This window comes from Tripterygium wilfordii, chromosome 15, assembly GCF_013401445.1.
Source record: "Tripterygium wilfordii isolate XIE 37 chromosome 15, ASM1340144v1, whole genome shotgun sequence".
Taxonomy (NCBI): Eukaryota; Viridiplantae; Streptophyta; class Magnoliopsida; order Celastrales; family Celastraceae; genus Tripterygium; species Tripterygium wilfordii.
The window spans coordinates 1,257,377-1,283,224 of NC_052246.1; the positions used below are offsets into that span (position 1 = coordinate 1,257,377).

A 25,848-nucleotide genomic window follows, 5' to 3' on the forward strand; every position below is an offset into this window, starting at 1 on the left:
AAGCTTTTGCTTATCTGCAACTGCCATGGTTGGCGCTGTGTATTTGCTGACTTGTTGCGTGTTCGTGAGAGAGAATCCGTTTACAATTCATTTTGGGTCAGTGTTTAACCTGTATTTTTGTTAGCCTGTTAAATGGATAGAAGTTGTTGGCGGTGGTTCAATTCATTTTCTATCAATGTTCAATAATTGTGCCCATGATTCTTTTAAATGGAGAATCGTCACTCAAAACTAGAAGTTGGAATGCTCACCATTTTCTCTGATACTGCTGCGCAAGAGAAATGAGAAATCTTGCTTGCTCTGCTTTGTTCCAAGTGTATGACAAAGTAGAGGATAAGACGAGAGAAAACGCCACTCCCAATTAGAAAACAATTACCTGGAGCTTATGCATCAACAAACATGAGAACAATGGTGGTACACATTAATCTGTCTACTATCACATATCACATGTATATTGTTTTACATGTATATTAAAGTGCTGGCTGAAGTTGACCATTTCATCTAAGAAATCTTCTTCTGTTTCCTGTCCTCAAGTTCCTTGAGTTCAGCTTCAATTTTTGCTTTTACGCTTGCATGAAACCCCGGATATGGTTCATAGCCGCAGCATGTTTGCAGAACCTGCAAGGGAGGAAACCACCAATCCGTATTATTCTTGAAATCGAACAAATTCTTCTAATATTTAACTGAAGGAAGCAAATTCACCTCCAGCAATACAAAGAGAGGTGCCATCACAAAGGCTTGAACAAGGTTGTCCAAAAGAGCTGGAGCCCGTTTCTGCAGAAGAATGTAACATTTCAACGACATGGATGTGATAATACTAACAGGATGATGAATATCTTAGTGAGATGAATACAATAATAATAAGAGGAAGATGAATTCAAAATGATACCTCAAATAGTCCATGGCCTAGAAACTGTCCAGTCCAACAGAACAACTGTGCTGCCAGAACAACCTGAATATGTGATCAAGTCGCAAGTCATTAGAGTCTGAATTTAGTTCTGCGAACCGTACCCACCTAGTTTCCTTCAAAAAAATCTACACATTTAGTCAGTTTCTCACTCGACTCTAATGCTTACAGTGGTGTCACTCCTTGATTAGCAAAAGTTCATCGAGGGAAAAGATGGAATTTAAGTTATTCCTTTCATCATCAGAGCAAGGCTTAATACCAAACATGATAGGGGCTTCCTATGACTTTTCATTCACTTTAATTCCTTTTTTGGGTTGGTACTTGGTAGGTGTTCAGTCACTACATACCAGGAAGACAGCAACAAAGACAGCTCCCTACGACTTAACGGAGCCACTCCCTTATTTTCATTGGTAACCTATATGGTTCCTGGCGATGCTCTCTCGAAAATTTGGGCCACGACGAAAGCTGCTAGCAAAAGTTGCAAACCTATTTAGGACACATTTCAAGGTGACCTGAGCTGCTTCTAATGATGCAATTTTATCACAGAGCATCAATTGGCGACTAAAAGGACTAGCCCTCGAAAAGCAGATTGCACTGTCCATCCAAGATGTATCAACAACAGTAATAGAAACCAAAACAGGCCAGCAGCTAGACTTTTAAGTTTCCTTCCCTTGTTAAGTCAATTTGAATCAAAATTATAAATGCAGTTTCTAATAAGAGGAAACTGAGGAATTGGATGACCCATGGTACACAATGGTATGAAGTCAGCATAAACATCACAAAAATGTCACATTTAGGATTGATTAGACCTGGGAAATCAAGAAAAGATCATTCCGTGAAGAAAGAAGAAAAAAGGAGCTGTAAAAACAACTGAACAATGACCCTAGGTTAGCAAAAGGAGTGCAAGCTTCTGAAAAGATTGAAATTCACCTGCATGGCACATGGAAATTCCTGATGGCTAGTTTAAGCATTCAGGCAAGAAATTTCCAGAATGCAGGAATTGTTTTATGGTGGTGGAAGGGGGTGGGAAAGTTTCAGAGCCTAAACCCTAGATAATAGAGGTTTCAGTAAAAGGAGTAGTACTGTAATTTACAACTACACAATGTTTCATTGCTGGTTGTTCAGTACTTCAGCTATGATAGCTTAGAGTTCCCTGCGTCTGCCTGATTTCAGTGAATTACCTAGAAATACAATTGACAGAACAAAAGTTGATGAATAAATGCTCCCCAATTGCGGCTGCACAATCCATAAGAGTTCTGGCCCAAGTCAACCAATTAGGAAGAGTCATCCCAACAGTGAATATATTCTGATGACAAATGGTTTGAGTGAAGATGAACACAACCCATAATCAAGCAGTCAGAAATACCAAACCTTACTGGTGCAATAGTTATGAGGCTATACCTAACACCCACCCTCAATCGAAATTTAATTCCAAATTCACATGAAAGTACAAATTGCCCAAATAAGAAAAGTACAAACTGTAGAAGCTGTAATGAAATGAACAATCGAATGAGATATTCAGATCACCCAAGTTGAATGTCGATTAGCAAGTGAGAGGTGACCCATATTAGAAACGATAATTTGTGTGCTTAGCCTGAATTCTATCACTACAATAATCCATAAATCACCCAAAAAAAGCAAAAATCGAATGCCCAAAAGCCCAATTTATTTGATTTTCATCCACACAGGATCTCACAACCAAACAGGCCATGAATAGACAAGAAAGCAAACATACCTTCCAAGCCAGAGAGAACCCAAGTCTCGCAGCAAGAGAACTGCCACCAACCCAACAAGCAAGACAGAGCAAAGCAGCTAAAGACCCGGCTTTCTTATCCAAACAAATATAAAACAAGGCGTAGACTATAGTCAAGAAGAAACCCAAATTCAATACCAAGCCTCGATCATCAAGAAACCCCGATGGGATGAACCCAATATGCGAGAGATTCAAAAGAGGAGGTACGAAGTGGAGAATAACAAGAGTAAAGAAGACTATCGGCCAAACAAACAAGGTATGTATCAAAACGTTAATTGGGTTCTTGTGATAGGCTCCGTAAAACGCAAAATGCTTCTCCAGATCAAACAGCCCCGCCTCACACATCTGGATCTTCTCGAAAAAATAAGAACTTTTTTTCTGGGAATACGAAGATAAAGATTTTTGGGATTGAGAAAATACTTCCTCTGCTTTGTTCTCTGTTCTCCACGGATTTCCCAATGCACGGAAAAAGGCTAAAGTCCGCCGGCTGTTTGCATTTCTGAGGACCAAGATTTTGCTAATCTATATATTATATTTAATAATAAATAATAGGCTAATCCATCATTGGTTATTGGTTAATACTTTAATAATAAATACGGAAGCACTATATATCTATATTTTTAATATTCATAATTATCCATAATCTATATGCTATCAGGAGAAGTGTGAGGATCATTTAATACAAAATGGTCTCCACACTTTTCTTTTCCTCATGTCACCTAGATTATGGACAATTATGTACATATATCATTTTGGTAATGAATATTTTGTGGTTTGGTCCAATACTTTCCGAGACTAATTTGTGTGGTCTTAGATGAAAGACCAATGACTGATTTACGCCATCTTTACTTGACAAGAGTTACAGAAATGTAGAAATGTATTAGTAAAGATAAACTATGTCTAATCCTCTGGTTCTTCATAGCTGACAGATGTTTGGAATCAAAGGTAGGGATATCTGGGTGATCCAATGGAAGATTGAGGGGCAAATGGGGCATTCTCCATCCGTTGTACATAGGAAGGGTGGATGCAAATGGTTTCCTTATCCACTTCTACTCCAACCAAAAAAAAAAAGGTTATCAAAACTCCCCACGTTTCAGTTTTCAGCGAACTCACATTCAAAACAATGGCTGAAGCTATCAAGGGTTTCACAATTGCCAAAACACATATCCACTCTTCTTTTCAAAGACCTAAATTTGATCTGAACCCAAGTTCAAGATTGGTACACTTTATCATCACCAACCTTTGTTCCACTATTTTACTCATTGTCACTAGTCTTTAAAAAATATGGGGATTGTCTTTAATTCTTTTGCAGGTAAGCCAGCTTTCAAGTTCTACACATCTTCATGGATGGCTGCAGGTAAGTATAGCCTCTGTAGTTCAAGAATTTTGTGCTTCATATTAGCTAAACTAATTTGAACAAATAGAAAGGTCAGTAATCTATGTTAATGTGATGCGATAGATTGAAGGCACCAAGAAGAAGAGGGCCTCTATGAGTAAACTAAATGCTCTACCAGATTTGCCTTTGATGGCAGTGCTAGTTGAGCATATAGAAGGCCAAAGAGACCTTATAATCCACAAATCCATTTGGCATCTTAGTGATCAAGCAATAAAGAACGTTTGTAAGTTCTTTTTCAATTGATTTGGTTATACTTATCAAACAAAACATTATTTCTGAAAACATCTTTTGGTCGTTTGCTTTTCTGCAGATCTTTTTTACATCATGTTCACATGTTGGGGATGCTTATTCTTTGGTTCAATGAAAGTAAATCAATTATTCTTTGTTTACCTTTTTATGTTCTGCATAATTGGAATCTTTAATTTGGCTTTTAAGGGCACTTCTTGATAATGAAAAGCTTGGTGGTAGGATCCATTTTATGATGGAGAGGACTACAGGAAAGATGGTGGAGATGGTACAGGAAATTGGATATATAATAAGGTTTTACTCTTTCCTGTAATGCCTGGTTTTGTGTTTATATATATGTACCAAATAGGGATGAGGAAAGTATGATCAAGACTTCATGATCAATGATGCAGCAAGAAGACATAGAAGAGGCTGCAAGAGCAGAGCTATGGCGCGAGGAGCTGATCGAAGAGATCGAGCAGAAGGTCGGAGGACTTAGAGAATTGGAGGAAGCTGGACGAAAGTAGTACAGCTTTGTTTAACATCACCTTGTATGTATGTCACATAGTATTCCAACTTCATTGCTGCTAGTAGTCATTCAACAAGAAAAAGAGCAAAATCGTTTACAAAGTTGAAACCCCCTTTCACAAGTACTGTAATCTGATACAAATGTAAATTTCCATTGGCATGCTGTGTTCCATCTAAATGATTCCACGCTCTCTACTTGCATATCAAATCTTTCAAAGTTTTTTTCCTGGGTGTTTAACCAATTAGCCGGGGTAACTGCCAAAACATCTGCGCAACACAGAGAAATTCAATCATCGAAAATAAATCCAAGAAGATAAACTGGATAAATTTGAAGACATTGAATGTATCCAAATGGACCCAATCAACTGAAGAGCCTACTTGGTCCATTACATCTTACTTCGGTCGCCCCATTATATTGCTCCTGCTTGTCCTCTCCTGGTTTGGAGTTTTGAAAGACTAAGCTAAATCATCTCTCTCTAATAAGATCCATGGTAGTCAAAAAGAACACTTTTTTACTCAAAGCTTGCTTTTTTGAGTGAAAACGAAGTGGGTCTTGGTTGGTCTTCTGTTTGCGTGCGTTGGTTGATCAGGGCAAGGCATTTTGTGTTCTCTTTGATCCACGAGAAGAAGTTATGGGTTTTGAATGTTTCTAAGCCACATATTAGCATTCAATGATACAGAGGCATGGCTCGTTCATTGGAGAGTCAATTTTGTGTTTCTGGGTTGAATGAGTCGAAGGCAAGAATCAAGGTCTTGTTGAGTTTTGCCCCATCTTCTGATCCATCAAACTTCCCAGAGTCAAAACCAAGATCTTTCCCTAAATTGGGAATTGATTTTAAGAGCAAACCCATTATTCTGTCAGATCAAAGGAGTGTCAGAGATAAAAGTCTCAAGGCCCCAAACAAATTTTCTATTCAGCTAATTGATACCCAGATTTCTTGTTATGTTTTTGCTCCTTTTTGAAGCCTATTTGCCTCTTTGGGTTCAAAACTAATTATCAATCTCTGACGTCAGGCTCAAGCTTCAATCTGCACAAGCAAGGCTATGAAATGGTGGGAGAAAACCCTTGCCCCCAACATGGTTAAGAATCCATTCTGCTCAAGAACTTGTGGATTTACTTCTATTCACCAGCTTGTAGAGGCTGTGAAACCCTACACCCAAAGATAAACTCACTTTCTTTCTTGCAATCATCCGCAAAAGCAGAAACATTTAACTATCCTCATCTCTACTTTCAAACCACAAGCACAAACAAAACATTCTTTTTAATGAAAGAGTACGCCACCTCAAATTTTTATTAACACCTTCACTTATGGCAGAGGAATACCCATTGTTACAACATAGAACCACACATAGATCTTTGTCCTATTTTGTGTCTTGAAAATCTTCTTAGGCCTCAGAGGTAGTGACAATAAGGTATCATCATATCAGTTATCTGATAATACGTGCATTAAATTACATCACAGGCCAAAAGAAAATTCTATTACACCAGACATTGGCAAATATATAGAGCCAACGTCAATTAAATCATAACAAGCCATCTCGAGCACCAAGAAAAGACTAACAATTCTCTCTTAGAACTCAGTAAGACCATTCAGATGGAGACATTCACCTTCTTTGCTAAAACAAAATTGAATTAGCTAAGAACAAAGAAGCAGGCTTCAGTCACCTAAAATCTACAAGCAGTTTGCAAAAGTAGAAGATAAATAAATAATTTGTATGAACTACTGAAGATAAAGATAAAAAAAACCCAGAAACAATAGCATTAATCTGACAAAAAAAGATACAGGATTTAAAAGTTCAACTCCTAAAGTTCACATATTTCTCATATGAATCAAGCATCAGAGAGATTCCCAAAGACTGAGTCAACATTCTCTGATAGAGTACTGATGTCCCTGTCTATTTTCTCATCACTTGCATTGAATGCCATTACAATAGACACCAATTATCACACCAGCTACTGAATATACAAAGGTTGCAGAGTCTATCAGCAATCAAGAAGATCAATACTTCATCATCGACGAATCATCATCCCGCATAAGGGACATAAACGACAAATTTTCCAGAAAAACTAGAACTGGGATGGAAAATGCAAATAGCTCGAGAGAAAGTATAAAGTTTTTGCCTGAATGCCTCAGATTAAATTAGTTTCATAGAAATAAATCTCAAAGTATATTTAATACCATCATAGGCAAACAGGGCATATAAACTCTACAGCAAAAAAAAAACGGAGGTGGAGAAAATTCATTGCAGCACCAGTATAACCATCAACAAAACTCTTCCCTTAACAAACAAACAACAAATTGAAAACCACAGACTCTTTAACCTGAAGAGAAAGAAGGAGGACGCCAAGGTATTCACATGAAAAATTACCGGGCGCAACGGCTAGGGTTCAGCGCTTCCGCGGATTATATATAGAACAAGTACCACGAATTAGGGTTTAGAAATTAAAAGAAGATCCTTGATATTTCATTTGCGCCGCCATATCCCTACTATTCTGTTACTTTACTTCTTTCTCGTGTTATTTGTTGGGCCGTGCGGGCTTCAAGAGTAAGCCACCAAACCCAAGCCCAGCCCAAAATTAAGATCAGTTCCATTTGCCTAAATTAGATGGGCTTTACCAAAATCTCACATAAAATAAAGAAATAAAAGTATTTTGTGGATTTTATTACGGGTTAATAACACTTTTTGTCACTTAAACATGGGCTATGCTACAACACAGTCATTACTAATTAATATCAATAGTGTTTAGCTAATATTGACGAATATGTGATACAATTGTAGAATTGTAGAAGTGCAATCTATAAATCACAAGACAACCCGATCCACTGCGACTGAATCTTGATATGACCTATTTTCATTCACCAAAGTAATTACTAACTCCATTTCATTACACGCATTCCATGCTTGAGAGACATTCATAACCTCCTCTTAGTCTCATTCCCATCAAAACGACCAAAACAACGTTGTCCTAATCATTAAACAAATGTCAATGGGAGTAGGCTCCGATACGAATGCCCGTAAGTGCATTTTCAATGGGGCCCATTGGTGAGGGTCTCAATGCTTTGATAAAAAAGCTTATCAAAGTTGTTGCTCGTAAGTTTAAAACTTACAGGCATCCGTATCTGAATCTTTCTCTAAGTTTGATTGTCCATCCTTTTGATATAATAGATAGAAGACATCCTCCTAGAATTCATTTCGAGGCAATTGGATGTCCAACTCAGACCTATATGACATAACCGATCAATAGAAATACTCCACTTTTATCATATATTCCATACATCACACTAGATAGATATCATGGAATATGACTCCACTTTCTAGATGTTTTGGTGGTGAGATGGTAGACGCGTGACAACCTAATTATTAGACACTTGTCTAGTGATTTTAAGTTTTCCCAATCTAGCCACCACAGATGTACAGGGGATGTAGCTCAGATGGTAGAGCGCTCGCTTAGCATGCGAGAGGTACGGGGATCGATACCCCGCTTCTCCACCACATAATTATTTTTGCTAAATTTCATGGACATAGTTCGACAGACTTTTTTGTTTGCATTAATTTGTCTAGCCCTTTTGGGGTTCTGCTGGTGAAACAAAGAAAGCCAAAGGAAGAAAATGAGATGACAGAAGAAGAAGACAAAATGGGTTTTCTTTCAGGACTCTATCGAAAAGGAATCTGCAAAAATACGAACACACTGCACTGCTACGTGTATATCATTTACAATGAAGTCACTCTTAAGCTGCTTTCATGGCCTAAATGCATGCATGGATGCACCAGAGCCGTCCACCTTTAAATTCATCTTCTTAAAAAACTTTTCAATTTTTCCTTCCATCAAGTACACAGTTCATGCACCTACTTTTTACACCAAAATACTGAATAAGTAAGTAATCAGCAGTACATGCATTATTGCTATTCTCTCAGCTTTTGTGAAACCAATCGCCAATTGGCTATAAATGACATTTGAGCTGTTCTTGGTTGTTTCAATGTAACCGTCACACATCACCCACTCCATCATCCATGTGCACAGCCACAGCATCTCTCTCTGTTTCTGTTTCTGGACATCTGCAACATGCTACCAGATAAAAAATTCAATGACATGAGATTAATTGATACCAAACTTGTTCACTTTTTGGAGATATTGGTATGCTGATTGATCCCTTCAAGGTCCCCCAAACACAAAAAACGTTGACATGTTCCAATACATTACACATAAATGCAGGACAAGGTTAAAAATGTGAAGAACAAAATTAATAGGGGAAATTTAGAGTCTCTACAATGCAAACAAATCCATCCCATTAGATTTTGCATGCTGTGAACTAGCTGTTTAGCAGCATTTGCAGATAGAGAGGCATTTCCTTGCCCATTTGTGTGTGAGAGATTTTTCACTTGCAGAGCAAATATGGTCCTAAACCCAGGTTGAATCTCTGAATGTAAATGGTTTCTCTCATTCTATGCATCTATTTACACACAGAGGGGGGAAAAAAAGAGGGAGTGAGAAAGCATTCAAAACCACGTGGTCTCAAGGAAAGTAACCTTGTTTGCAAAGACAAAAATCGGCTTGCACCTGGCGGTTCAAGGTCCCCACAGCTTAGATTGGTGTCAGTTTGTATGTGTGACACTGTTCAATCAAGAAACATAAGTACCTTCAAGCCTCTATATATTCCCTTCCCAAGTTCCTCACTCACACAAGCATAGCCCCCTCTGTTTCTCCCCTCCTCGCTTATGCCAAAAGAGCTGTATGTGATTTCATGTTCTTCACTCTCTTATTTATTTTTATCAACTTTGGAGTTAGTACAATTTGTGGAAACTAAAAACTTTGCCACCCTTTGTGTGCAGGAAAATGGAATCCCTTGGTTTTCTCCTCTTGGTAGCATTACTGTCTTCCGGGGCTGGTGTGTATGGATATGACGGGGGTTGGATTGATGCCCATGCTACCTTCTATGGAGGAGGTGATGCGTCAGGAACAATGGGTATGTAACAAAATTTGAACTTCCTAAGCCTATTTTTGTCCCCATTAAACATCAGTAAGAATTCTTACAAGCAATTCGTCGAACACTTTGCAGGTGGTGCTTGTGGTTATGGGAATTTATACAGTGAGGGATATGGGACTAACACAGTAGCACTAAGCGCAGCTTTGTTCAATAATGGGTTGAGTTGTGGAGCTTGTTTTGAGATAAAGTGCGTTAATGACCAAAAATGGTGCCTCCCTGGCTCCATTGTGGTCACTGCCACCAACTTCTGTCCACCAAACAATGCCCTCCCAAACAATGCTGGAGGTTGGTGCAATCCTCCCCAGCACCACTTTGATCTCTCCCAGCCTGTCTTTCAACAAATTGCACAATATAAATCAGGGATTGTGCCTGTGTCCTACAGAAGGTATAGTAATATGCACTTCAATTAGTCTTCATAAAATTTACTTTGGTTGCTTAGGCTTTTTTTTTATTATCTGATATAACAGGGTTCCTTGCCAGAAGAAGGGAGGGATTAGATTCACAATAAATGGCCATTCTTTCTATAACTTAGTCCTAATAACAAACGTTGGAGGTGCTGGAGATGTCACTGCTGCATCAATCAAAGGGTCAAGAACTGGGTGGCAACCCATGACAAGGAACTGGGGACAAAATTGGCAAAGCAACATGAACCTAAATGGACAAACCCTTTCATTTAAGGTCACTACAAGTGATGGACAAACTATAATCTCTAATGATGTTGCACCACCAGGGTGGACCTTTGGCCAGACCTTCAGTGGATTACAATTCCCATGAACCAAAATCTTCGCAGTTTCTTAAATACTAATTAATTAGGACTAGTTATTTATGGTTTATGAAAAAATATATATGGTAAGGACTTAGAGATGGTCCTTGTCATAATATATTAGGGTTTATGTTTCTGTTCTGCTCTCTTTTAAAAAAGCAAAACAGAAGGAATTGGTAGTGTGTGGTACCAGTTCTTGTTGAGTCAATAAGTTTGCTTTATTAGTTAGTTCCTCTGTTGCAAGCAATTTTGTTTTTTGGCTGATATATGTATGACCTATTGCAAGGTTCAATAATGTTATGTTGTATTGAACGGAATCAGTACCATAAAAATCCCTTTTTTCCTGTTTCTCTCACGCATTTACATAGACTTAACATGATCATATCCACAAATAAAACCATCCATAGCACATCCATAAACCAGAATAGAAAATCCTTATCACAAGGAAAATAAACGACGTACTAATAATAACAAATACATAGCCGACAAATAGGTAAAAAAAAAAACAGGAACAAGTCTCATGTTTCAAATTAAGGGAGTATGCATAAACATAAAAGAAAAACTACGGCACTCCCTCTTAACACATCAAGCTATATCAAACCTATCAACGAAATAATCTCCCCTTTTGAAACGGAATCGCTTTTGAATGCGGTACAAAAATGTGTGGTCGAGAAGTACATTACGGTATCACTAACCGCATTGAGTTTGAAGTTGAAACTAGAGGGAGTTGTTAACGCAACGAGGTTGGCACGCTTTACGCTTTACAATACCAAAAGGCTTTTCGACTGCTGCATTTTAGTGTGAGCAGAGGCACGCTTTCGAGAAGACATTCTACATCGAAGAACACAAAGACACCATACAACAACCAAATCGAGCAAAATAAATATAAAGAGACAACGAAGGAAACAAGAGTGCATCTAATTACTCACCACACTTATCATTAGAAATGCCATTTTACTTCTCTCCTGTACAATCAAAGTTTCTTTGTTTACATTCATGCCCTAAAACCTCACCCACACAAACCATTAATTCCCCCATCACCATTACAAAAGAAATCCAGCATTTCTTAGAATCTAGTTGCCACTAAGTGTTTGGATGATGGTGTTGTGCCATGGGTCTGCCACATGCTGCAATAGGTTGTCAAATGGTCCTTTCCCAGTTATATTGTGTTGAACCACAAATCCCAAAAATGCCAACATAGCCAATCTCCCTGCAAAAATCAAACCAATCAAGAATCAGAGACCATGACTCCAAACCCTAACCAAAACATAACTGTTGAACACACAAAGTTCTCCGGTAATACTCACCATTGGCAATCTCCTTCTCCTTGGCCTCAAGAGTGGGTGCAAAATTCAGTGGATTAAAGATCCCACCAGGGTACCCACATTCATTAGGAGGCAAGCTGTATTGCTTAAAGATTGGATCTTGATTGACACTTCCTGGGTTCTTTATGTCTTGCCATCTTCTAATCTCCACATAATGGAACAAAATGAATTCAATCACAAACAGTGTTGATGATGATGCAAAGTACTCTTCTTTCCCTGCATCATACCACTTTGGGACATTGATTATCCCAATATTGGTGAAAACTTCTGGTAATAGCATTCCTGCTACACCCAACATCGCCCATCGCCCGTTCACCAGCTCAGCCTGAACAAACCATTTCAGGTTCTCAGGGTCCTCTGCTAGCCCTAGAGGGTCAAACCCATTGTCACCTGGAAGACTGAAATCGAGTACACCAGTTTTAGTACTTTCAATCTCAAAATCTTAATTACAATTTACACAAACAAACTAGTTCAGGGTTTGGTTTCAGTACCTGCCGTTCAAATAACCTGGAGAGGAGAGACCAGGCAACCACTCTCCTTTCCTGGCTGCAATTTTGAGTGTACAGGTGGTAGTGGAGGAAGATGATGCCATTGTTTTAATGGACAAATCCCTGTTGAGTCTACCTGAAGACCCAGTAAGGAACCTTGATCTTGATACGCATGGCCGGAACACGGCGGCGGATGCCTGTGTGGTGACGGTTGCCATCTTTCACGGCCAAAAAAAGTTGGGTCACTCAAAATGGGTGTGGAGGAGTGAGTGGCTTTGTATTTTCATTTCATGGTCTTCTTGTGGCTCTGCTTGGTTGTTCAAAGTGGACGGTTGATATGCAAGATTTTGTGAATCGAACGGCTGACATGGGTTTGTGGGTTAGCCCTTTATCTTGGTGCCATATCCACAAATCTGTTTCTTTGTTTCTATTGGTCATAAAAGATCCTGTGGGGTCCAGTTATGCCACCTAAGAAGATTGGATATTAGTCAGACGGGCCGTGCAAAATTTTTTACCGGGCCGGTCTGGGACTGGATCCAGGACCCAGCCCGGTATCCAGTCCAGATTATACGTAACGGGCCTATAAAGGCCCATGTCCCAGTAGCCGGGCCCACGGGTCCCATTTGTCCGTTTTGCAAATTGCAAGACTGACGTGTGATTGGCAACCCTTTTTAATTTTGAAATCTGAAAGCAAAGCAGCGCCGTCGCCGACGAGGCCGTAAGCAAATAAATAAATAGTGGTGCGAGGGAACCCTAAACCCTTACGCGCACCGCCTCTTCCTTTCAAAATTCTCTCTGTCTCTCTATCACGCTGTTCATTCCTCTTCCTAAAATGGACTCTGCCTTGTGTATCTGTATGAATTTGAGCTATTTTAGGAAAGGAATGAACACTGTGTTATCTGAGAGATACCCGACGATAGGTCTTCTGCCAACCTGGATCGACAATCCTGAGATCTACGACGTTGAACTTGACGAATTTTTTTGGAGAAAGATTAAGGAAGAGAAACCCGAGAAGGTACAATTTTCACATCACAAAATTTTACTACCTTGTCTGTTGGATTTCTGGGTGTTAATTGGGGATTTAGCAGTTCCATTTTGAGTGTTTTGTTTGGGGATGATTGAGAGCAGAATAATTTATTTTATTTCTTTGGGATTTTTTTGCTTTTGTATATTTTCATAGTGTTTCTTGCTGCCTTCTTTATTCTATTTGGTGAACTATACTTGTCCAAACAGATCTTGCATTGAGTTTGATTTCCTTAATATATGTATTGGATTTCTCAGCTATTAAGTTTTCTTCCTCCATTCATGGAGCTTGTCCTTATGACTGAATAGATTTTGATCTAAGTTACAGTAACTGCAAAGTAACTGTATGGCTTTCTTTTGTTGTAATTTGGACTAAAATTGAACGTTGTACTTGGTATTTGAATCCTTTGGCTACTAATTTTATCTTGTTACATTGTATCCTTTTGATATTTGGTTTCGAATTTTTGTTTCTGGATGGTTTTCGATTTTGTCCTTCTGGTTGCCCTGTTGAGATCTTCAAGACCTGGTGAATTCGTTTGGCTTTCGGTGTTGATTTTTTGTTGATGCTGTCATAATATAAAATTGCAGACTCTACCTGTTACTTTCTTGTGGCACACCTGAAATGCTCATACCGTATCCTTTTGAAATTTTAAAGTTCAAATTTTTTAGCAATTCAATTGTGGGTTGTGCATTTATATGCTTATTTCGTTTGCATTTGCAATAGATAGAGACTGCCCTGACCTTGTCACTGGTGCCTGTTTGCGTATGTATGCAACAAATACAAGAGGAAGATTGAGAGAAAATTTGGAGGAACTAATAAACAAAATATCAATAATATACTTGCATGTACTCATTTATTCCACCGGCTGTTACCATTGTTTTCGTGCTGATTGGTTTCTTATGTAAAAACTCTATAGAGGTTTCTTATGTGAAAGTTGTACCTGATAAATGCTTAATTTAAATTTCTGGATTCTCCAGCTTGGAAAGCCGCAGAGACCCTGCAACAATGGTGCACTGCCTGCAAATACAGGAGAATCAACAAATCCTGAAAATTTGGAGAGCGTACTGTGAAGCTGATGAGTATCCTACATCGAAAAAATAGGGCTACCAACTCTAGTTTATAAGGATCCAAGGCACCCTCACCTGGTAAGCCGGTTTTCTGGATTGTAGTTCTACCTTGGGCCTTATGGGCCAGTGTGGATATTCATTAGAAGCTGTAGACACCTTTGGATGATGAATATGCAAATTTGAAGACTATTGTAAGTGAGAAAGAACAGAGTGGGACAGCGAACTAACATGAGAGTTCGCTGCCACGAAGGGCAAAGAAATCCAGTTTCCAAGCGAAGTTGGAGAAAATTGTGGTGATCGTCTTTTACAGTTTCTACAACTATGGAGATTGATGACCCAACTGAAGCTCTGCTAAGATTGACATTCGAGCAATGGTTAGAATCACGGATGCTCGAATGGTTAGAATCACGGATGACTTGATCAACGGGATGTCTATAGGGCTACTGGACTCTTTCCAATCAAAAAATGATTGAAAAGGGAGGTAGATCCATTAACTTCCATGAGAGGTCTTGGCATGGTGGTCTCTGTCAGTACCCGTGTCTTTACATAAAGGCGAAAAGATTTTCAATCCTTGATGGATTATTTTTGATCGATGAACCTTAGTGCTAACTAAAACCAGTAATATACATGTCCACCTTTGTCATGGAGATATTGTTGAGTCTGAGCTCTTGAATTCCACCTTACATTTTGAAGGCGGAACCAATGTAACGATGCATGGCTGTTAATCTAGTGCATGGAAAAGTTCAAAATACAGTTTGAATTTCCACCTTTATCATGGTTTGAATTTAGGCTCGTATAACATATGGATTTTCAAAAGATAGTCTGAATTTAGACCATTCATACTTGTCTCACGGTTTGAATTTAGGCTCGTATGATCATATGGATGTTCATATGAATCTCATATCAATATCTAAATCCGAGTTTAGGCCTTAGGTCTATATCATATGTGATAAGATAAGACTTGTTTTGCCATTTTTTTTTTAATTTCCTTCTCCTTTTCAGACTATTTTCCATTTAAAGAAACTAAAAAAAAAAAAAAAAGAGCTTGAAATCTCTTGTTAGATATCGACACCGACACTTCCAACTATGCCCTTGACAAGTTAGCTTCTGCATCGATAGGATAATGAATGGATGTTAGTCCTCCAGATCAGAGCCGCTCTCTAACTAACTAGACATGATGAAGCCAATCAAAGGAGGATCACAGAGAAGGCGAACTCGTCACTCCTCTCCATCCCGACGCGATATCCCCTCTGCCTCCGTCGTCGAACGCGAGGTCTTTACGGAAGCTGACGCCACATCCATGTTTGCGGACCTTCAAATTGGCCAACACAATAATAATGAAATCTCTAGTGCCAGTAACCCAAGGAGCTTCCCTTACAGCGTGAAGCAGCAGTGTTGGGAAAAGGCTGAGAAGGTCAAGGGCCGAGACCCTGATCGTTGGCGACGAGACGCGCTCGGTAACATCGTCTTCAGGAAGCTCGTTGGCTGTCCTGGTTGCTTGTGTCACGATTATGATCACGTTCTGCCTTACTCTAAGGTATTATGCTTGCTTTTTTCTTTTTAATTTTCATTTCATAGATTTTGTTTGGTGGGATTGCTTTGGTCTTGGCAATCTAAGTGTTTGGTTCATTTTTATTAGTTATTGCAGTAATTAGGGAAGTAAAATGCTCGGGTTTGCTTTGCCATAGAAATTAAGATTTTTCCCACTAAATGTCTGCAAGAATATAGGCTATTGAATTGGAATTCAGCTTGAGGACATAATGTTTTACTCTTTCTTAAGACATAGCGGTGTTGTTAGCAGGACTTTTCAATGAAGAAATGTCAGAATTCAGTTTTCGAGTTCTTACTTGATACAAGGAACTTTACTGGCTATAAGATGATGGTTTATTTTTCTTTGATTAGTTCATGCAATGAGTTATTATCACTTTACATCTTCTATCCTGACTTGGATGGTTTTGTTGAACAAAGCTATAAAAGCACATGATTGTTAGGTGATATTTGTTTCAATTATTCACTTTTATTTGAAATGCAAAAAATATAAGAAGGGGCACCAAGGAGTTGCAACCAAACAAAGGGAGATGCAAAGAGAAACATAACAATAGGGAAAACAAAATCAAGCCTTAGCAAGCTGCAAGGCTCATGCAATCAATTATTCACACAATGCACTTCTTTTTACATAGCTGGTTTTTGAGCCTGTCTGGCTTCTTTAGACCCTTTTGTGACATGGTATTTCATTTTCTTGTTGTGGTTGTTCTGTTTCCATTCTCCTCTTGTTTTTTTTGTTGACCACTGCTGATGCCTGATTGAGGCTTGATATCGAAATTCTTTTCAATATTCAGGGAGGACAAAGTACGCTGGAAAATTGCCAGGTTTTACAGGTCTGAGGTTTGTCATTTTGGCATATTTCAATTTTTTATTTATACGTCCTGAATATATTTGGTTTATATATTATGTATATATACATCAAAAGATGTTGAATTTTGATGAGCTTCGATTCACTTTCATGCATTCCTGGACGAATAATGTACAAATTATGCATGTATATTAAGCATCATCATCAATATTTCTGAATCCACTTGACTACTCTCCATTCCAAATTCATGTCCATGAAAAGCTCTTTTCAACCTCCTATGTGCTCAACTAGTATAATTATGCATTTGAAGAATGCTTAAATCTTTGCCTTTTGTCCTGCAGGCAACTGTCAATCGGTCAAAGGGTAATCGCACTGAGATATCTAGATCAGAACTCATTCGGAGAAGTTCCTACTGCAAAATTTCAGGTAGTGCTAGGGTTTGTGAAACCCATTCGTGTCCTTAATTAAAAACATCTGAAACCAAAAGCATAATTAATGGGAGACCATCACTTGGCTTCAATGACTGCAGGTCGAGACATGGATCTTCTTGAAGTCACATCATATGGGAATGTCCGTCATGGAGAAGACTCTGGAGGTTGTAGAATTCAATGACAGGATCCAGTTGGAAATAGCCTATTGATAATTGATTTCATCATAAAGAATTCAGAAACTTGTTGTTGTACTTGTACGTGCTCATTTATCAGTAAATTGAAAGAGGGTGCTCATTTATTTTGTGGGTTCTGCTTATAGACAAGAACTCCTGTCTCAAACCACGAGAATCGCATAACCACTTTCTTATACTTTCGTGGAGTATTAGTGTGATCTGTATATTTGTAACTTCGATTGCAATCCATGATTCCAGTATTCTAATCTAAATTCCAGTGCTGTGATAGGTAAGAGTAACCACTCTGTGTTTTAAGAGCCGTTGATTTCAAGTTCAGGTGATTTGCTTCCTCTTTTTCATTTGAAGCTCAAAGTGCTGCAGTTTATGATTTCTTATTTAGGTCGCAGAAGGGTCTGAATTAACATACCATGACCATCTGTTTTACTCATGAAGGTTTTGTTGAATTGATTCATTGGAAACGTAGGTTGCTCTTACATTTGATGCAAATGTGAGGAGTAAAAAAAAGAGAGACAGTAGAGTTGAGTGTTCTTACATCAGTCTCCACTCTCCACCATCAACTGGAAAAAGAGGAAATGTTAATTTAATGTTTTGACTTCCTTTACAAGAGAAATGAGCTTCACATCCACTTATACATTTCTTCTTCGAAAGCTACTTTTTTTCTGCTAGACATCTAGATACCGTATCAAGCGACCTATTAACTTTTGAAGATGCTCATTTAAATCATTTCAACATATATACATATATATATATTGTTCTTCTTCTTCTTCTGACCCCCACTTTGTAATTGGCAGTGCCACTAAAAATTTGAGTCACAGTGCCTCAAGTTTTTGTGACCAATATGAGATTTACTTGAACATATACACTGATGATGATAGTCTCCACTAAGAATTAGAAGTTGAGATTGACTTATATTTATGTAGTGCATGAGCAATACCTCATACCTACCATCATCATAGTTAAATTTATTTGTTTTGTCACAATCCGCGTGCACAGTGTCCTCCATGTCTGCTACCCATTTTAATTACTTTAATAAAAGAATTTCCATCAAATCCCCAAAAGATTTCGTTTCTTTTTTAATTCACTTTTGGGAGGTTTCCATACATCTATGGTTCACATGGAGAGCAGCACCCACAATTCTACACCTTTGTGACTTACAAAAGATATATGATTGCATATGTTGTGTCTCCCTCCTTCAATATCACATATAAATTGAGCAGACCTGCGGCATCAAGAGAAACAACATAACAGAAGTAATTAGAAGAACGAACTAGCTTGTTGATTACGTATAGCTTGAGATTGCCATAGAAATGGCATGCTCTTTCTTTCACCTATTAGTGATTCTATTGAGGATTTCTCACCTCCTCGGCTTAAACGAGGCGGTTCCGGTTACAAGTAAGTTACAATTTATTGGGTTGAATGTGAAGCAATAGTTTTACATAACATGATATATGTTGTTGTCTGTGTGGTTGCTGCAGGAATTGAAAAATTATGGCATGGAAATGGAATTCAACCTAATCAAGTTGCAGAGAATGCCCACCCGCAGGTATGTAAAAGTACTATACCTAGCTAATTAATCTAATCTTAATGAAACAAATAGTAAGCTAATATTAATTAATTTACTTACTTTGTATATTGAGAAGAATGTGGAGGAAGAGGCGGTGGAGCTGAATGACTACCCAGGATCCGGTGCCAACAACCGCCACACGCCCCGCCCACAATTCGGAAGATGTATTAACTGTTAATTCATTACATCATTAGCTAGTAGGATTAATGATCTATACTATATATATAGATATATTCATATGGTGTATTGACTATTAAGATTATTCACGAGGATATGTAGTTGTGATGAAGCATGATTTTGTCCCAATGATCACTAAGAATGAATATTTCCTTATTTGTAGTAGCAAATGCCAAAACAATTACAAAAGCAGAATTGAATTCACAGCTTGTACTCATATCATTGTACACCGACCAACTCATCAAAGTTTACAAAGAAACCTAATTAAGATATAGGTCATGCAACAATTTTGTTAATCGTCCGGGGATGGAGCAACATCACCATCAATGGAAGGAGCAGGAGCAGGAACATTGTTCTGATCGACGCGTACAAATCCGAGTTTCTTGATAAGCTCCTTAGCGATTAACTCATTAGCGCTATCACTTGGGTGGTATTCATCCCAAAACACATACTTACTCCTATCTTTACACAATATCGATGCCGGAACACATGTAAGCGCAGGCCTAATTCGCCCGAATGAGCAGCATGGCGAGTCAGAGTTATTGAACCCTACATCATACACAAACATTTCAACTTCTATACATACATACCATATGAAAAGTAAATGCTTATTAGAGACTATTTACCGTATTTGTGCGGATTGCTAATCACGTCGCTAACGACATCATAAGCATCTCCAAACTTGTAACTAGCGTTGGCTAATTGTGCTGACAAGTTGTTAACTAGCTTGCTTGTTTCTTTGTTGAAGCTTAATGCTAGCTTGTTTGTTCTATCTTGACAATCTCCACTTGTACTTAGCACTCTTTGGAGTGGAATACATCCCATTGGCCCTAGCCCAAACACCATTAACTCCCGAGCCCCTGACCTATGCAATAGCTGTACAAACATTGCAATTACAAGTTAGCAACACTCATAAACCAACCAACAATCTTACGGATCCTAATATTTTTTGTCACATTTATCTCAAATGTTAAGATGGACACACACGATTTCGTATATATCATGTGCGTCCATATCAACATTTGGAATAGACGGGACAAAAAAACATTAAGATGGTTAACATTTTCGTAAACCGAAAGTGAACAAAACATTGATCAAACTAGGCCGGGTAGATACCTTAAGCTGTCCTTGGAGGGTTTCCATCAAGTAGTCAATGAAAGTTTGATCATTGTAGTTCCATGAGTCGCTGTAAACCGGCATTAAGTAGTTGTTAATGAAGTCATTACTCCCTAATGCAACCACATAACGTGCTTCTTGAAAGAATTTAGCAGCCGAATCTTCTCCTATTTTGCTCTTGATAAGCTCTTGTGTTCCTTGGAACAACTCAATCTGCTTGTTCAGAGAGAATCTCTGTATCTGAAACAACATAACCCGACAGACATTTTAGTATCAAACCAATACTTAACGTTGTTATAATGAAAAAATGGTCGCAGATCGATTAATGTTAGAAGTTAGAACATACAAATAAGCCACCAGTTTCATTTAGAATTCCACCACCACCGGATGCATAATTCACACCATTCTCTAATATCACATCTTCACTCAACGATGGATCTAGGAAAGCTGGCGGCCGCGGGAGACCTGTCTGGTCCCCTATAATGTCAGCAACGGTACGGCCATTAGAGAATCTTCCATTAGGGAGGCCGTTGCCGAAATCGATACCGTACCACGGCAGACTAGCTTGAGCAAGGCTCCTGGTGAGGTACCTGTTATTGCCAACATCAGAGAGGGAGTCTCCAAATATGAATTGCACAATCTTGCCATGACAACCATCAATATTGGCTAGGAATAGGATGGTCAGAGTTAATAGTATTGTGCTTAGTACTAATGAGGGCTTCATAGTTTTCATCAAATTATGGTCTTGAAAGATTTAGAATCTAGTGGAGTTAAAAAGATGGTGATTGTTCTTGAATGCAAGTCAAAGTAGATTTGTTTGATGAACCAACTGTCACTATTAGACTAAAACCTACTGCAACTACCTTTGTTTTTGGTTACAACGGCAAAAGGCTAGTATAGTATTGTTGCTGAGAATGTCTTGAAAAATATCAAACAATTTATGGTCATGATGGGTTTACCTAAGCAGGTCTAATTTGATTGTATTGAAGAAATAATGATCAAACATAAAATATATGCATGACTTTGTCCTTTGAGAAGGGATTGAGATGGTAGGTATGTTATTCAACAGTTCATGACCAATGGAATCATGTATCTTGTGCTGTTGTACCTATCAAAAGACAAAACAAATGTGTCTAATTTGGTCGCCATCAAAATTTGAGTCTTTCATTTCATGAGTTTGGGATCGGTCACATGAGTATAAGAAAATCAACGGAAATCCAATACATGTATTTGTTTTTGTTTTTGTTTTCGCTATTCATTATTTCTATTTTCTTACTACTCCAAGCTATTGGGAATGAATATATGAAAACAAAGAAACTAAAGATAAATCCTTTCCGCTTCCAACAAGTGGATCCATGGTTGTTTGATTGATCGTATTGTCACATTAATGATAAATATCTCAACAATTAATATCTTAATTATCTCAGTTATTAGGTTGGACGTACAATATCCAAGTTAATGCATGAACTTCACACGTCTTACATGATGCACATGAAATATTGAGTGTATAACTCAACAACTCAAATATCTGGGATACTAACTGATGGGATAACTGGGATAAGAGCTGATGAGATCCCAATGACAAGCACTTCCTTCGTTTAAAAAAAAAAAAAAAGATCAATTAAATTGAATAAATTGATGAACAGACGTGGAGCATATGGTTATCGTAGAAAGCCCAAGGCCCAACCCAAGCCCAATAAGCCTCATTTGCCACACGGCCCACACCTACCTATCAAAAGCAGTGTACGGCGAGGATGCGTTGGAAGCAGAATTGACTATTGAGAGGGGAGATTGTATACCAAAATTGGCGGTGGATTCGGTGGGCACGCGGGATTAGTACAAGGCCCATTGTCGGAGAAACCCAGAACCGCAAACACTCACGAAAGCCAAAAATCCGTCCCATAAAAATCCTGGTCTCTTCTCAATTGCTTCCGCAGGCGCAGAGAGGGAGAGAGACGCACATCAGCAGCGTATCCGTATCTACCGGTACTCTCTTCTCTAGATTTCTTATTTTTTCTTACATGAATTTATCGTTTGTTCTTCTAGTTCTAGATCCGATTCTCCTTCCTGTATGTTTTACCTTTCCCTTGATTTCTCTGTGTAGTTCTGTGGTGGTCTTAGATCTGATGCTCTTATGGGGTTTTGTTAGATAGGTATAATTTAAGGACAAAGTTATAAAAGATGGGATCTTTGTGATTTATTTTTCTATTGAGCCAGAGTGAGTCAATTCAAAGAGAGAAAGGAAAAAGAAAAGTGGCTTTTTTCATCAACTGGTGTCTCTAATTTGTAATTTGGATGAATCTCATGGCATTATGGCAGCCCTATCTAATTTATTCCATCATTTGTTTGCTTTTGGTTCTGCTTTATATGTCAAAGCTGGATTACTGTGCATCTCCATAGCTACCCAGAATACTTGCTTGTGGTTTGTGTAGATGAGGTTTCTGCAAATATTTAATTTAATATTTTATGTCTTCTAATGTTATTTGGTTCATGTGACTCTAATTGGAACACTATGTCAATATTCAGTGATCTCTAGTTTCTTGTTGTAATGAAAAAAACGACGTTTTCATAGCATCTACTTTTGTCAATTTAACAATACCTGATGCATTCCCCTAGATGTTTGGTTGAGGATTTTTTGTCGTGGATTCAGTTTGGACTTGAGAATTATTAATAATGTCGGAGTTTCTTGCTTTCTTCTGTGGACATGACTCTCTCTCTCTCCCAACCACCCACCCACCCATTCTCACGCACACATTTTTTCTTGTATTCCTATTTTTTGGCCATAGACTTCAGAGTTTTGAATATATCAAGGGTAGTATCTTTTTATGGAACTGTTTGGGTTAGGGCTTGATTAAGCTATTGGGAAGTGGGAAATTTCTTGTGATTACAATATTTGAATCTATGATTCCCAACAGCACTTTGTTAACAAAATTACTGGAGGACTTTCTAGAAATTGATTATTTGTTCTAAGTATTTAACTATTAGTCCTAATGAGTAATCCAGGACTATGGGAAAATGTTAACCTTTAATGCTTCTCAATCCAGTTCAAACACATAGGAGGAAGGGTGGCTAAATGATATCTTTAGTTTTCCTTCAACTAAAAGAGAAACAGATTGCTTGTGGGATTTGTCTGTTTAAATTAATTTGCTGCTATTGAAGATAACTCCTGGTCTGCTGGCATTCAAAGAAAGGGGTCTTTTACTTATGGGTTTTATCTATTGTACATATGTGTTGTGAAAATAGGCAAGGTTCAAAGATTTGAAAAACTTCAACAAGTTATTTGAATGCTAATCTTTGCGTCACCAATGACACTAAAGGTTTATTGTGGAAGCCTTTTTTGGTCATAATATAGAGTTTTGGGCAGCCTGTTTGTGATGAAGCTGGGTTACATTGATTCTATATCAACCTGCAAACAACTGATGTCTTTCTTGTTTGATAGTGTGCGGCAAGATGGCAGCCTCTTCAGCAGCTACCTTCTCAATTGGATCGACTGTTGCCTTTGGCTCCAAAGTCAGCCCAATTCCACAGTCGAAACTCTGTGGTGTGACATTAAACTCTCAAAACCTGCTTAAACGTTTCTGTGGCCTTAGAGCGGCAACATCTATTAGCCGTGAATCTGACTCCTCATTCTTGGGCAAGGAAAGTGCTGCAGCTCTGCAAGGATCCTTTGCACTAAAAGCACAAAATTCAAACCAGAGGTCTCACCATCGGTTGCAGGTCCAGGCATCTTATAAAGTAGCAATTCTAGGAGCTGCTGGAGGGATTGGTCAGCCTCTGTCTCTGCTAATTAAGATGTCCCCCTTAGTCTCAGTCTTGCACCTATATGATATAGCAAATGTCAAGGGAGTTGCCGCTGATCTAAGTCACTGCAACACTCCTTCTCAGGTTCTGGATTTCACAGGACCTGCTGAGTTGGGCAATGCTTTGAAAGGTGTAGATGTTGTAGTCATTCCTGCTGGAGTTCCCAGAAAGCCTGGCATGACCCGTGATGACCTCTTCAACATCAATGCAGGCATAGTGAAATCCTTGGTTGAGGCTGTTGCAGACAACTGTCCCGATGCTTTCATCCATATCATTAGCAATCCAGTGAATTCCACTGTTCCTATTGCAGCTGAAGTACTGAAAGCAAAGGGTGTTTATGATCCCAAGAAGCTTTTCGGAGTTAGTACGCTGGATGTTGTGAGAGCAAACACATTTGTTGCTCAAAAGAAGAACCTCAAACTCATTGATGTGGATGTCCCCGTGGTGGGGGGCCATGCTGGGATAACTATTCTCCCCCTTCTGTCCAAGACCAAACCCTCAGTAAGTTTTACTGATCAGGAAGTGGAAGAGCTGACTGCTAGGATCCAAAATGGTGGAACAGAAGTAGTGGAGGCAAAGGCTGGTGCTGGGTCTGCTACCCTGTCAATGGCATATGCAGCGGCCAGATTTTTGGAATCTTCTCTCCGTGCACTTGATGGAGATGCTGATGTATACGAGTGCTGTTTTGTGCAGTCCGATCTGACGGAGCTTCCGTTCTTTGCATCAAGGGTTAAACTTGGGAGGAAAGGAGTTGAGGCTTTCATTCCGTCCGACCTGGAAGGATGGACTGAATATGAGCAGAAAGGTTTGGAAGCCCTTAAGACAGAGCTGAAGGCTAGCATTGAGAAGGGTATTGCATTTGCCAACAAGCAGCCCGTGGCTGCATAGAGTGAATGTTGAACCCTTAACCATGGTGGCGAGAAACACGTTGTTAGACGTGTTTTATACTAGGAAAAGTTGATTATTCTTATTGCACAATTGTCATTGCACCAGCAGCACTTTCATTTTTGTAGAAGTTGAGTTTCTCTTTTGTTTCAAAGCCCCTTTTTCAAGGAGATTTGCTGAGTGGTATTGTAGTAGCTGTTGTAGATTTAGAGAATGGAATCATTCTCATGTAACAGTTGCTGTTTCATAATAATATCGGCTGGTGTTGTGCACTGAATTGGAAAGTCTCACAGGCTTTTGAATTGTTTCACAAATAAGTTAAAAGAGCAAAACAATAGGAAATTGAATCAACTGCGAATCTCCCCCAACTGAGGTATGACCTTTCACTAATTCCATCCCATCAGCTATATCACCACTTGTCAAAAAGTGTGCACCACTTTTTGATTTGCTCATTTTTTATTCCACACAAGTCAAGTAGTAAGATCTAGACTGACCAAGACTCATTGCGCGGCTACTACTTCCTACGAAGCAACCAACGGTCCAATTTGACTCCTCAAAACAAAACCCATTTATCTAATTAAAATCATCTTAATATAAGCATTTTCACTTATCAAAATATATTAATCGGATTGGCGAATCTCTGAGCGTAGAATATTTTAACTATGTCTCTAGGAATATTCTTACAATAGAATAACTAACCAGATGGCTAGAAATTTTGAAAAGCTGAGGTCTTCTATGAGTTTCGACTCGAAGAATGCCCATATTGTATTTCTATCTCCTTGTCCAAATAGTATTCTCATTTACCACTAAGTGTTATTCTCATTTACGAATTTAATGAAGTGCTCTTTGTTTCTATATAAAAAAAT

At 38.6% G+C, this 25,848-nt stretch overlaps 7 protein-coding genes, 1 long non-coding RNA gene and 3 other non-coding genes across 11 annotated transcripts; 5 read left to right on the plus strand and 6 right to left on the minus strand.

Annotated features, from left to right (window-relative positions):
* Window positions 1-358: 358 nt before the first annotated feature.
* Window positions 359-3,165, minus strand: LOC120016706 (2-hydroxy-palmitic acid dioxygenase mpo1-like). The gene is made up of 4 exons (XM_038869609.1): window positions 2,640-3,165; window positions 887-949; window positions 700-771; window positions 359-615 (listed from the first exon to the last, which is right to left on the minus strand). The coding sequence occupies exons 1-4, from the start codon at window positions 3,000-3,002 to the stop codon at window positions 499-501; spliced, it is 615 nt and encodes a 204-aa protein (XP_038725537.1). The 5' UTR covers window positions 3,003-3,165; the 3' UTR covers window positions 359-498.
* Window positions 3,166-3,629: 464 nt separating this feature from the next.
* LOC120016704 (photosynthetic NDH subunit of subcomplex B 4, chloroplastic) lies at window positions 3,630-4,984 on the plus strand. Its single transcript, XM_038869608.1, has 6 exons — window positions 3,630-3,876; window positions 3,970-4,014; window positions 4,117-4,276; window positions 4,364-4,419; window positions 4,522-4,593; window positions 4,692-4,984. The coding sequence occupies exons 1-6, from the start codon at window positions 3,682-3,684 to the stop codon at window positions 4,803-4,805; spliced, it is 642 nt and encodes a 213-aa protein (XP_038725536.1). The 5' UTR covers window positions 3,630-3,681; the 3' UTR covers window positions 4,806-4,984.
* A 1,078-nt stretch (window positions 4,985-6,062) lies between these two features.
* Window positions 6,063-7,281, minus strand: LOC120016707. Its single transcript, XR_005472043.1, has 2 exons — window positions 7,177-7,281; window positions 6,063-6,479 (listed from the first exon to the last, which is right to left on the minus strand). It is a non-coding gene; the product is annotated as an uncharacterized LOC120016707 (long non-coding RNA).
* On the minus strand, window positions 6,639-6,724 carry LOC119980176. The gene has a single exon (XR_005463813.1). It is a non-coding gene; the product is annotated as a small nucleolar RNA R44/J54/Z268 family (small nucleolar RNA).
* Window positions 6,932-6,999, minus strand: LOC119980174. The gene has a single exon (XR_005463811.1). It is a non-coding gene; the product is annotated as a small nucleolar RNA Z267 (small nucleolar RNA).
* Window positions 7,282-8,225: 944 nt separating the features above from the next.
* Window positions 8,226-8,298, plus strand: TRNAA-AGC. The gene has a single exon. It is a non-coding gene; the product is annotated as a tRNA-Ala (tRNA).
* A 1,133-nt stretch (window positions 8,299-9,431) lies between these two features.
* Window positions 9,432-10,878, plus strand: LOC120016469 (expansin-A1-like). Its single transcript, XM_038869262.1, has 4 exons — window positions 9,432-9,539; window positions 9,640-9,773; window positions 9,867-10,179; window positions 10,262-10,878. Exons 1-4 carry the CDS (start codon window positions 9,526-9,528, stop codon window positions 10,566-10,568), a joined length of 768 nt encoding a protein of 255 aa, XP_038725190.1. The 5' UTR covers window positions 9,432-9,525; the 3' UTR covers window positions 10,569-10,878.
* Window positions 10,879-11,459: 581 nt separating this feature from the next.
* On the minus strand, window positions 11,460-12,657 carry LOC120017181 (chlorophyll a-b binding protein 4, chloroplastic). The gene is made up of 3 exons (XM_038870312.1): window positions 12,374-12,657; window positions 11,865-12,280; window positions 11,460-11,767 (listed from the first exon to the last, which is right to left on the minus strand). The coding sequence occupies exons 1-3, from the start codon at window positions 12,586-12,588 to the stop codon at window positions 11,631-11,633; spliced, it is 768 nt and encodes a 255-aa protein (XP_038726240.1). The 5' UTR covers window positions 12,589-12,657; the 3' UTR covers window positions 11,460-11,630.
* Window positions 12,658-15,548: 2,891 nt separating this feature from the next.
* On the plus strand, window positions 15,549-17,690 carry LOC120015884. The gene is made up of 4 exons (XM_038868375.1): window positions 15,549-15,998; window positions 16,801-16,839; window positions 17,156-17,240; window positions 17,344-17,690. Exons 1-4 carry the CDS (start codon window positions 15,636-15,638, stop codon window positions 17,424-17,426), a joined length of 570 nt encoding a protein of 189 aa, XP_038724303.1. The 5' UTR covers window positions 15,549-15,635; the 3' UTR covers window positions 17,427-17,690.
* Window positions 17,691-19,312: 1,622 nt separating this feature from the next.
* LOC120017293 (GDSL esterase/lipase At1g74460-like) lies at window positions 19,313-21,021 on the minus strand. The gene is made up of 4 exons (XM_038870474.1): window positions 20,643-21,021; window positions 20,297-20,536; window positions 19,807-20,056; window positions 19,313-19,729 (listed from the first exon to the last, which is right to left on the minus strand). Exons 1-4 carry the CDS (start codon window positions 21,018-21,020, stop codon window positions 19,473-19,475), a joined length of 1,125 nt encoding a protein of 374 aa, XP_038726402.1. The 5' UTR covers window position 21,021; the 3' UTR covers window positions 19,313-19,472.
* A 1,091-nt stretch (window positions 21,022-22,112) lies between these two features.
* Window positions 22,113-25,259, plus strand: LOC120016968 (malate dehydrogenase, chloroplastic). Its single transcript, XM_038869988.1, has 2 exons — window positions 22,113-22,282; window positions 23,736-25,259. The coding sequence occupies exon 2, from the start codon at window positions 23,747-23,749 to the stop codon at window positions 24,983-24,985; it is 1,239 nt and encodes a 412-aa protein (XP_038725916.1). The 5' UTR covers window positions 22,113-22,282; window positions 23,736-23,746; the 3' UTR covers window positions 24,986-25,259.
* The last annotated feature ends 589 nt before the right edge of the window (window positions 25,260-25,848 follow it).